The sequence below is a fragment of the Tamandua tetradactyla genome, chromosome 13 (genome assembly GCF_023851605.1).
Source record: "Tamandua tetradactyla isolate mTamTet1 chromosome 13, mTamTet1.pri, whole genome shotgun sequence".
NCBI lineage: Eukaryota > Metazoa > Chordata > Mammalia > Pilosa > Myrmecophagidae > Tamandua > Tamandua tetradactyla.
Window position 1 is genome coordinate 95,073,563 of NC_135339.1, and position 12,357 is coordinate 95,085,919.

Below are 12,357 nucleotides of genomic sequence, written 5' to 3' on the forward strand. Positions count from 1 at the left end.
CCGAGGCGGCTGCGGCGGCTGCGGGAACTTTCCCGGCCGGAGCCTAATGGCTGCGCGCGGGCCGCGCTGAGGGCCGGCGGCGGCGAGGAGCGCGCGGGGCGGCGACAGCGCAGCAGGAGCGAGCGAGGCCGCGCTGCCGGCCGGGCCGGGCCTCCGCCCACCAACATGCGCCCTGGGGCCGCCCCCCGGCGCGGCTGAGGCCCCGCGGCCGCCGCTGAGACCGGCCGGGCCGAGCCGAGGAGCCATGGCGGGGCGGGCGGCCGCCCCGGGCGCCGCGGTCCTGCTGGTCACCGCCAACGTGGGCTCGCTGTTCGACGACGTGAGTGCCCGCCGCGCCGGCCGGGGCGGGGGGCGCGGGCTCCGGGACCCCGAGCTCCAGCCCCGAGTCCCGACCCGAGGGCCGCGGGCTCCGGGACCCCGAGCTCCAGCCCCGAGTCCCGACCCGAGGGCCGCGGGCTCCGGGACCCCGAGCTCCAGCCCGGAGTCCCGACCCGAGGGCCGCGGGCTCCGGGACCCCGAGCTCCAGCCCGGAGTCCCGACCCGAGGGCCGCGGGCTCCGGGACCCCGAGCTCCAGCCCCGAGTCCCGACCCGAGGGCCGCGGGCTCCGGGACCCCGAGCTCCAGCCCCGAGTCCCGACCCGAGGGCCGCGGGCTCCGGGACCCCGAGCTCCAGCCCGGAGTCCCGACCCGAGGGCCGCGGACCCCGAGCTCCATCCCGGAGTCCCGACCCGAGGGCCGCGGGCTCCGGGACCCCGAGCTCCAGCCCCGAGTCCCGACCCCCAGGGCCGTGCCCCGCCCCGAAATCTGGTCCCCTGTCTGCCCCGGCCCGGAACCCGTGGCCCCGGATCCCGAAAACCGGTTCTGAATAAGGCCCTGGAGCCGGACCGAACTCGGGTCTGGGCCCCTGAACCCTGGGCTCGAATTTTCAGCCCTGACTCCCCAGTTCCTGCCCCACATCCTGGTCCTGGCCTCAGAACCCCGAATCCGACCCTTGACCACAGTCCCTGATCCCTGAGTCTTGGGTCAGTCTGGGTCTTGAACCCCAAGTCTGGTGCCCTGGAGTCCAAACCCCAGCCCAGGAACTCTAACCCTTGGCTCCCAACGCCAAGTCCTGACCCCTGACCTCTGGCACCTCCCCTGGGCCCCCTGGCTCCTCTTGCCCAGCTGGCTGCCCAGCCTCCCAGACTGAGCAGTGCCCCAGGGGGAGGGCGCCCTCGCTTTGCCTTGTAATTTAGTGTCTCTTTAGTTCTCAGACAAGGCAGACTGTGTCAGCCTGGGTGGACGTCCGATTCCTTCTTCACTCAAGAAGACATGCTGGGGAACTCCTCAGGGCCCCAGAAGGGATGCTAACTTGCCAGGGTCTTTCCCTTCCGGGGTCCACCGGCAGACTGGAGTCCCAGATCCCTCCGGGCTCCTGCCGTGGCTCTTGGGAGCTGAGGCCCAGGGCGCTCGCAGCCCCCCAGAGGCAGGCCTGGGCTGACCCAGTTCAGCACCGCAGCCCTGGTGCCACCCCGCTGCTGGCACCTAACAGCCAACCCAAATAAAGCAGAATGCGGCTCCGAGTGGCCTGCTTGAAAAGGAGGTACTGGCTCATCGCGAGCCCATGCAGCCACGCACTTTTCCTGCCGCTCCCCGCTCTCCCCGTGAGCAACTGGTGCAGCGCCATCTCCACGGTGGGCACAACAGACAGGAGAGTGATTTAGATTTCAGGAGAAGGTTCTTGTTTCTCACCGGGCTTTTCTTTGCGGGCAGCAAGTGCTGGGTGAAGGTTTCCTGAAACTGAGTTTGTGTACAGGCTAGGTGTGATGTTACCGATACAGGTGGGCACCGCCTTTGTGATTTTCTCATTTTGCCCTGCAGCCGCCCAGTGTGAGGCTTCCTGTCCAAGCTGAACTGCTTTCACTCTGACTTTGTCGCGGACCGCTTTGTCTAGTCTTAGGTTGGATCGTTTTCTACAGAAGCGCTGGTATGGGTGTGTGCTATATATTTAGCAGTCTATTCTAGGCTCTCCATAACATGCCACTGTAACATGGTTTTGCTCAGATGATTCAGATCCGTTAGCTGTAGCTTCAAAACCTCAGAAATGTCAGGAAAATTAAGCCTGGTGGGGCATTTTATTCTCAAAGAAAAAGAAATTTGCTGTGCAAACATTCTTTCCAGCAATCTTTGATTCTGAGTTCTGGCATTTTTCTGGTGTTTCAACTGTATACACACATTTCTCTCTGTTGACATTAAAATAGGTAGCTTCATTTACTTTTCTCTAGCAACGTTTTCTCTGAATTTTTATTTTTTGTCAAAAGTGTCATGGAATTTTGCATATGTTTACATTTAAAAAGAACATTTGTTTTCATCAGCAGTATACGAGTTGATTCTGCTAGATCTATTGATTTAAGGCCTAGTGGTCAAGTATCTACCATAACTGACCTGTCTTAATGTGTGGACCTCAGTCCACGTGGGCCCTGGAGGCGCCCCTGGGCAGCTGGGCCCCAGCGGGCTGCGAGCCCATCCCTCGTGTCGGCGTTGTGCTTGTGGGATAGATGCCTGGCAGTGACAACACCTCATTCTTCTTGAGCAAATGACATTTTAATTCTTTGGTTTTTAATAGATTTCCAGAGATCAGTTTGGTCAGTCTCTTTGCCTTTGCACGGAGTGCATCCGTGCTGCTGAGCACATTCTCTGGACTTGTTTGTGGCCTGTGAGGGAACTTTTTCTGACCCAGTTTTATCATCTAGGGACCCAAGCTCTAGTATGGGATCCTTGTGTTACCCTCTTCCCAGAGGGTATCATGCCAGGGAAGAACAGTGTTGGATTTGAAACAAACAAGTGGTACTGGAAGGACAGTTGTCCTTTTTTGCACAAGTCATAACATTTCTGCTTCTGTTGTTTTGCAGGTCTCCCCTGGGCATCCCCACCTCCCCATCCAGGAGGGGCCGCTGTTAAAATGCTTCAGATGTAAAGTTTACTATGGCTTTTGTCACATCCCGGGACCAGACCCCTTTTCTCTGTTTCCCTGTGTTCCACAGAGGGGCAGGGTAACCCTTTGAAATGTGGAATATCTTATTCCTGCAGTGTTTCTCAAACTTTTTGACCGTATTTAAATTCTTAAAAATAATTGAGAACAAAATAAAAACAAAAACAAAAACAAAAAAACAAAAGAAAAATGGAAAAAAGATAACCTTTAAGAGTTCTTGATTGAGTGGGTTGTAATATTGACCATGTTAGAAGTTAAAGCTGAGACCATTTTAAGCCACAAGAATGCATGAGCACACAGCGCATTAGCTGTTGGGATGATGATGTCATTGCATGTCACGTACCCACTGGGAAATTACTGCTCACTTGGGAGAGAAAGAGGTTGGAAAGGGCAGGTAACTTAGTTTTCTGGTCTCTGGGACCCTTGCAGGTCCTCAGCTCAGATGTGAGGATCCCTGTCCCTGCTGGTGACCCTGCCTAAGCATCCCCTGGGCCCAAGGCTTGTATGTGGCTGGTGGCACCTGTGAGGGTTCTGGTTTTGTCATCACTGCCAAGTTCCCTCAGAAAAGCCTTATTAAATGGCCAGGTGGCCACTATTAACTCTGCACGTCAGATACTTGCTTGCACTGTCCATTTGCTTGTAGAGCTATGACCTGGTGTCCATACTTGACTGGTCTGCTTGCTATAGCTGGGGTTTTGTTTTGGCAAGTAAGATTCCTGGCCTTCTATTCTTTACATTTTTATTAAAAATGGATTGAAAAGGTGAATTTTTGGAGGCTGTTTTCAGAATTTGGTGTGGGTGCTCCCACTTTACCTGGTCAGAGTTCACTTTTGGGTATCTGCCTGTGGATTCTTTGTCCTGCTAATTACCCAAAGCTAAAGGACTGTTTTGAACTACTTTCCCTTTTTGCTGAGCCAACCCCTGAGCAGTCGGTGCCTTCTACTGAGACCTGGGAATTGTATAACAGTTCTTAAAATGGGTCTCAGCAAGCAATAGCTGGCAGAGTGGGTCTGCAGGAGTGGGGAGGGGATGAGTGTCTTTGAATCAGCAGGCGATTATGACTTGACTTGGCTGACGCTAGGATAGGCAGAGAGCAAAGCAGAATGGCTCAGGGACCCTCTCGGGAACCTAGCCTGTGGGTAGGACCCTGCTCTGAGACCCTATTTGGGAACCCTGTTCAGGGACCCTGCCTTGCAACCCCACCTGGGAAACCTGCTTGTGGGACCCTGCTGTGGCTCTGCTCACAGGATCCCACTCTGGAACTCAGGTTGTGTGACCCCACTGGGACCTGCCCAGGGAGCTATGGGGGGCTGCCCTAGGTGAGGAGGTGGACGTGGGCCTCATGGCAGCTGCTCCTCTCTCTCCTGCATTGCCAGCTGTGCCTTACTGGATCATTCCCATCAGCGTTGGGGGAGCTTCAGTCTCTCCTACCCTGGATTCCCTCCGTCCCCCTTGTGCCCCTCCGGTTGTGGTTCCATCTTCCAGATCTCTCCTGCAGCAGCATCTTGTGGAAGGTTATATCCCTGCGCTGGCTGTCTTCCTCCTTCTGCCCTCAGCTTCTGCTGAGCCTGTCATTGTCATGGCCGGTCCACTGGTACCTCCCTGCCCACAGACCAGCTGCCAGCTCTAGGCCCTGCCCCTTTGCGCTCTTGCAGCCTCTGCGGCTGTCAGCCCCTCTAGTCAGCTCCTCTACTTCTTTTTTTCTTTAAATGCTGTTTTATTGAGATATATTCATGCACCACACAAATCAACTGAAGTATATAATAACTAGTTCACAATATCATCACATAGTTGAACATAACATCCTGTGATCAATGTTAGAACATTTTCATTACCCAGAACAGAAATAAGAATAAAAAAGAAAACCCAAATTCTCCCATACTCCTTATCCCCCATTATTGACCCCTACTATTGGTGTAGTACATTTGTAACTGTTGACGAATGAGGGAACAACTTTTTGAGATAAAATTCACATGCCCCACATGGCACCCATTTGAAGTTTACAGGTCCATAGCTGCAGAGTTGTGCAGCAAACACCACGATTCTGGAAGATTTTTAAAGAAACCTTAGATCCTTAGTTATCAGCGGCCATCCCCGCTCCCCACAGGCCCTGGCAGCCGCAGCCCCGCTCTCCAGCGCTGTGGATTTGCCTGTAGTGGACGTTGCGTATAAATGGAACCATGCAGCCCATGGCCCTCTGTATCCGGCTCGTGTCCCTTGGCTTGGTGTCCTTGGGCTCGTCTGTGTGGGTGCGTGGGCCGCAGCACTTCAGGCCGTTCGTTGGTGCACGGTGCTCTGTTGTGCACAGGGAGAGAGTACGGCTTGTTTTTGCATGTTTGAGTTGTCTCCTTTTCTATCTGTTATGAATGCTGTTGCTGTGAGCATTGGTGTAGAAGTTTTTGCATGGATGTACGTTTTCATTTCTCTTCATCTGTGCCCAGGAGTGGAGTTGCTGGGTCGTTTGATAACTCAATGTTTAACCTTCCAAAGGAACCGTGCAGCATTTCCTCAGCTGCCACCCTGGTTTCCATCCCCACCAGTGATGCGTAGAGCTTCCAGGTCCTCCGCATCATCGCCAGCTCTTCCTCGCACCTCGGCAGCATTCACTGTTGTGTGTTTGTTGCAAAGACTTTCTGGCTTGGCTTCCTGGAGCCGGCCTTCTGGTCCTCCTCCTGCTCACCCTCCAGCCATATGCCCTGCAGGGCCTCGCCTAGACCCACCACTTCAATACCATCTCTACACAGATGCCCGAGTTCCTGGGGAAGAGTGGGTCCAAGACCCCCAGCTCTACAGCGTGGACCCTTCTTCGTAGCCTCGAGAAGGCTTAGCGCAGTGCCCCAGCTGCTTTGATGAGGTGGGGGCTTCCTGACCTGGGCTGTAGCACCTCTCCTGTCCTGCAGCTGCTGAAGCCCTGGTGTGGCTGCATGGGGGCTTGTTTTGGGCATCTCCCGGCCCGTGTTCCATGGGGCCTGCCCACAGCCCATGTCTCGCCATTTGTGCCTTTGTGCTCATTCAGACTGGGTTCTCGTCCTTCACCGTGAGAATCAGGCTCTGTTTGTCCAGGCCCTGTTAGTTTGGGTCAGGAACGTTTGTCCAGTGGGGGATGGCCCCGTGTCTCCCCTGGCCTACCTGGCCTAGGGTCTCTGCACAGGCTCTGCTCATGCCTGCCTAGAGCTGGCTCTCTGGCTGCTTCCTCCCTGCCAAGATGTGCTTTCTGAGCCTGCAGGCCTCCTTGCTTTCGACAAACATCAGTTCATGCCTTCTTTTGAAGCTTTTTGGAATTTCAAAATAAATGTGACAATTACCTGTTTCCAAGCTATGCATGCCTCCCTTTTCCCTCCTGCCTTGATGTTCTAGAACTCAACAGGCTGTGCTTTCTTCATTGCTGTCAGTTCAGCATTTGGGAACTTTGGTGTTCTCTCTGCTCACAAACTGCCGTCTTCTGTGCATTTCCTGTTTTTATCGTGCTCTGTAATTGCTGAGAAGAATTTGGATTACCTGGGGGGAGGAGTTACTTGCTTGACTTAAATGCTTTGCTTGTTTTGAATACAGTTGAGTAGGACCCAAAGGTGGATCTGTTGGGCATTTTGCATATTTCAGTCTGTTGCCACTCCACCTTGGTCGGTGGTGCTGAGAGTTAGTGTTTAGGGAGAAGTCCTGAGAAACTTCCTTCCACATGGGGTTGGGGCTTGCTGACACCTTGCAGCCATCTGCCCAGGGACAGTGGTATTGGAGCGAGAACCACGGGGAGGAGGAGGCTGTGCTGCCCCCTTGGAAACTGTCTCCGGTTGGTTGTGGCTTCAGGGAAAAGGGGTATGGACATGCTTTTGGGCCCAGGGCTCAGAACCAGGCTTTCTTCCACCCCCCTGCCCTGGGGCTCTCTCTGCTAAGGGTGGGGTGGGAGGCAGGAAGACCCGGATGGATGAAGGAAAGGGAAGGTGTGGATACTTCAGGGGAGGATCCAGGGTCCTTGGATGTGACCAGCATCCCGTCTGTCCCAGTGGGCAGGCTCCTCCCACAGGAGGGTCAGGGATAGGGACCAGGTGGGTGAGAAGGGTCGAATAAGGCCTGGCAGACTGATAGCCACCTCTGTTGACCACTCAGGTCTGCATACCTCTCAAAAAGTAGAACATGCAGGCATTCTGGCATGGTCTCTGGGGGGAGGGAGCCCTCTGACTGAAGGAGCTAACTGTGAGGCTGGGGAGCCAGCTGGCCGAGAGTGTATGGTGGCATCCCAGGGCCAGCGTGGGGTCATACTTCTGGACTCCATATGCACAGGCATATGGACTTGTATGGAAGCTGGTGTTGACTCTGTCTCTCAGGACAGTTGTGGCCCTGGATGCTGGGTCTCACCTTGAGCGTGATCACACACCGGTCAGGTAAATGTAACCTCCCACAGTGGCTCTGGGAGATGGAGGAGAAGCAGGTATGAACATGCCTGAGGGCCACCACCACTGGGCAGGTGTGGGCAGCACTGTGCCCTGCCTCTGAGGGCCCTGTCTCTTTGTCCCCCCATGACGCTCCTCTCTACCTCACCGTGAGCTTTGCTATCCCTTTTCTGCCCTGTGTCCTTTCTCTGTCTCGTGTCCCCTAGCTGTGAGCCTTGTCATCCCCTACCTGTCCCCTCATTGCCTCATCCCCTCCCTGTTCTGTGTCCCCCCCCCCCCCAGGTTGATATCCCATCCCTGCCCCCTCCCTTTCCCTTGTGAGGACCAGGAAAGGGCTGGGGTGGTGTGCTTGTGAGGACCGGTTGGCTGGTGGTCCATCCAGCGTGTGCTCCTGTGTCTGTATCTAAGGGTGGCACTGCCTTGCCATGCCTGCCTGATGTTGCCCAGAGAGGAACCACGTCTTTCTGACTTCTGTGCGTCATGTTGCTGCTCTGGGGCTCCCTGCTGGGCATCTTGTACCCCAGCTGACCTCATCCCTACTTCTCCTGTCCCAGCACCTGTAGCCCAGGAAGATTTTCTGTGGCCTGTATAGGATGTGATTTCTCATGTTTTCATGCTTCTGCCTGAGTTGTCCTTTTTCTAAGGAATTCCTTCTAGCCACTTTGCTCAGCTATGCAGAATTTCACTCATCCTTCAAGGCTCAGCTTCACCTTCGCTAGCTTTGTGAAGCATCTTCTGGTCCCTCCTTCAGGGCTCTCCAGGGAAATGACCAACAGGATTGTATAGTTATATATATCTATATCTATATGGATGTAAATAATGTGAGATTTATTATAGGAACTGGTTCACGTGACTTTGGGAATTGGCAAGTTCAAATTCTTTAGGGTAGGCTGTAAGTTGGGAGCTCCACTGTATGAATTCAGTGAATTTCCCAGGAGAAGCTGGCTGGCTGGAATAGAGGTGAAAATTCTCTGTGACTGCTTAAATCCACAGTTCCACCTTCAAGGCCTTCAGCTGATTGGATGAGATTCTCTCATTGCTGAAGGCAGTCTCTTTTGTTGATTGTAGATGCAATCAGCCATAGATGCAGTCAACTGATGATCTAAATCCAATAAATATCCTCACAGTCACCATCAGGCCATAGCTTACTTGACCAAATAGTTGGACACCATGAGCGGCCAGGTTGGCATATGAGATTAACCATCACAGTCTACCCCTTGTCAACGTGGCAGCCAAACACATCTCCTTAAACCATATTCTCTTGCTAAATAAAAACAATTTAAAGTCATACTTTCACATAACATGATTCAACTATTCTGTGTACAACTGGAAATCTACTATCCCTTTCCCCAGACGAGTGTTCAAGTCCTTGGGTAATATTCACTCTTTAACTTGATACCCTGTAACTTAAATACTATGACATAAAATTAATAAAACTAATGTTGTATGGTGAGGGAACAAGATAGGGAAGAAAATATATTAGCTTTATGTATATATACAAACATACTCATAAAACAAGGAAGACACACTCATAACTGTTACAGTCCTCATTTCTACAACTGGTCATGTGGTTGTAGCTTGTATTTATCACTCCCTCCTTCTACTACCCATTCCAAGCACCAAAGCTGGCTGTGGTTCTTTGCCTGGTGGGGTGACCCACCCCTTCAATCCTGAAGTTTCTGGGTTATTAGTAGCCTTACTAATAACTACTGGTTGGATTGCAGTTTTCCATTGACTTTAATGCAGGACTTGGTGGTAGTAATAGATGGGGATCTCCTGTATTCCAATCAAACTCTTATTTACCTCTGTTGTGTAGTTGCGCTCCTATTTCCCCTTGATAGCCAGGATCAGTCACCCCAGGAAATACACACTGTTGACTCAGAGACATGAGGAGCCCAAAGTGCCCAGGTGTGGTGCTATGTCTCCTGATGGAAGCACTCCTCCTTTTGAAACTAAAACCTGTAGACCAGTAGAGCTTAAGGTCGTGAGGACAAGAAGCAAAATTTTTTCCAGTGGAGCATAGGAAGGGGTGCCACTCCCATTTCCACCCCTTGATTCCTGGACTCATGAATCCTGCCTATGGGAGAAACCGCACCATAGCGTAGATGCTGATTCAGAGCATACATAGCCTTGTGGAGAACACTGCTGCAGCTCTGCAAGGTATTGCCACAGTTGGTGCCATAACTGAGGTTTTTTGTTTGTTTGGTTTTTTGTATGCTGTATGGTGGGGGTCATATTTCATTCTTTTACCTTGTGACTGTCCTGTTATTACAGCACCGTTTGATCAAAAAAAAATTTTTTTGTGGGGGGTGGGGTGAGTGCACAGCTGGGAATTGAACCCTGTTCTCCTGCATGGCAGGCGAGAATTCTACCACTGAATTACCCTTGCACCCCCGTATTTTTTTTTTTTTTTTAGTTTTTATTGATATAACAACGTGCAAACATATACATTCTTAACATAAAACCATTCCATAGATGGTATACAGCGAATGGCTCACAATGTCATCACATAGTAATATATTCATTACCACGATCATGTTTTAGAACATTTGCTTCACTCCAGAAAAACAAATAAAAACAAAAATCTCATACATACCATACCCCTTACTCCTCCCTCTCATTGACCACTAGTATTTCCCTCTGCCCAATTTATTTTAAAATTTGTTCCCCCTATTATTTATTTACTTTTAATCCATATGTTTTGTTCATATGTCCATACTGCAGATAAATGGAGCATCAGACACATGGTATTCACAATCACACAGTCACATTGAGAAAGCTTTATCATTATAGCTTTCTTCATCATCTTCAAGAAACTTGGCTACTGGAACACGGCTGTATAGCTTCAGGCACTTCCCTCTAGACTAATACACCTTAATCTAAAAAGGGAATAACTATATAATACGTAAGAATAACCTGCAGGATAACCTCTTGACTCTGTTTGAAATCTCTCACTTTATTTTTTCTCATTTCTCTCTTCTTCCTTTCAGTCGAGAAGGTTTTCTCAATCCCTTGATGCTGAGTCCCAGCTCATTCTAGGATATCTTTCCCACATTGCCAGGGAGGTTTATAGCCGTGGGAGTCATGTCCCACACAGAGAAGGGGAAGACAGTAAAGTGAGTTTGCTTGCTGTGTTGGCTGAGAGAGAGAGGCCACATCTGAGCAACAAAAGAGGTTCTCTGGGGGTGACTCTTAGGTCTAATTTTTTTTTTAACCTTGCTATAATGTTTTTTAAAAATATGTATTTTTTAAACTTTTTTTATTGCATAGTATAACATATATAGAAGGCAAAGAAAAAAGCAATAGTTTTCAAGGCACTCTTCAACAAGTGGTTTCAGGACAGATCTCAGAGTTTGTCATGGGCTACCATATGATCCTCTCACGTTTTTCCTTCTAGCTGCTCCAGAATATAGAAGCCTAGAGGGCTTAAATATTTTTTTGTCATCATAATCAACTTTTTTCCTTCTTTTTTGTGAAAAATAACATGTATTTAAAAAACTATGAATTTGAAAGCACAGCACTGCAATTAGTTGTAGAACATATTTCAAAGTTAGGCATGGGTTATAATTTTACAATTTTAGGGTTTTACTTCTAGCTGCTCTAACATACTGGAGACTAAAAGAGATATCAATTTAATGATTCAGCATTCATATTCATTTGTTAAATCCTATATTCTATGTATAACTCCACCATCACCTTTGCTCTTTCCACCCTCTCTCTAGGGTTGTTTGCACTGTGGCAATTCTAAATTTTTGTTATTGGAAGGGTCTGTCACTAATACGGGGTAGGGAGATGGAACTATCTGATGTTCTGGAGAGGCTGGGCTAGGTTTCTGGACTTACCTGTTCCAGGGACCCATCTGGAGTTTGTAGGTTTCTGGAAAGTTACTCTAGTGCATGGAACCCTTGTGGAGTCTTACATATTGCCCTAGGTGTTCTTTAGGATTGGCTGGAATGGTCCTGGTTGGAGGTTGGCAGGTTATGGTAGGTAACAAGGTCTAACGGAAGCTTGTGTAAGAGTAACCTCCAGAGTAGCCTCTTGACTCCATTTGAACTGTCTCTGCCACTGAAACTTTATTAATTACACTTCTTTTTCCCTTTTTGGTCAGAATGGAATTGTTGCTTCCATGATGCCAGGTCTGGATTCATCCCTGGAAGTCATCTCCCACATTGCCAGGGAGACTTTCACCCTTGAATGTCAGTCATGTCTTACGTAGGAGGGCGGGCAATGATTTCATTTGCAGAGTTGGGCTTAGAGAGACTGAGGTCTTAGGCCTAATTTTAAGTAGGCTTATCCTTTGTGGGGATAAGTTTCATATGAACAACCCCCAAGATTGAGGGCTCAGCCTATTGATTAGGTTGTCCCCACTGCTTGCAAGAATATCAGGAGTTCTCCACATGGGCAAGTTAAATTTTCTCCTCTTTTCACCTGTAATTGAGTTTTTAAAAGGCCATTCCACCATTGTATCAATCTAGCTACTTAAGGATGATGGGGAATATGGTACAACCAGAGAATTCCATGAGCATGTGCCCTTTCCTGCACTTCTTTAGCCATAAGTGGATTCCTTGATCAGAAGCAATGCTGTGTGGAATGCCATGATAGTGGATAAGGCATTATGTAAGTCCACGGATGGTAGTCTTGGCAGAAGCATTGCTTGCAGGAAAGGCAAACCCACATCTGGAGTATGCATCTGTTTCAGTTAGAACAAATTGCTGCCCCTTCCATGATGGAAATGGTCCAGTGTAATCAAACTACCACAAAGTAGCTGACTGATTACCTTGGGGAGTGGTGCCATAGCGGGAACCAAGTGTGGATCTGTGCTGCTAGCAGATTGGGCACTCAGGAGTGGCCTGGCTGGGTCAGCCTTGCAGTGGAAGTCCATTTTGCTGAGCTCATGCATAACCTTCAGCCCATTCATGAGCCCTTTGCGCAGTGGCAGGAATGGCTGGGGAAGGAGGCGGGCTGGTAGCCACAGGGACAGGTCGTCTTATCCACTTG

At 50.3% G+C, this 12,357-nt stretch overlaps 1 protein-coding gene across 2 annotated transcripts in view; it reads left to right on the top strand.

Annotated features, from left to right (window-relative positions):
• The first annotated feature begins 229 nt into the window (after positions 1–229).
• The window catches only part of INPP5A (inositol polyphosphate-5-phosphatase A), a 233,472-nt gene continuing 221,344 nt past the window's right edge, over positions 230–12,357 (top strand). For both annotated transcript variants that reach the window (XM_077126434.1, XM_077126433.1), the window contains exon 1: positions 230–319. In XM_077126434.1, the coding sequence (XP_076982549.1) occupies positions 245–319 (75 nt within the window). In that variant the 5' untranslated portion in view covers positions 230–244. The remainder of the gene's footprint in view (positions 320–12,357) is intronic.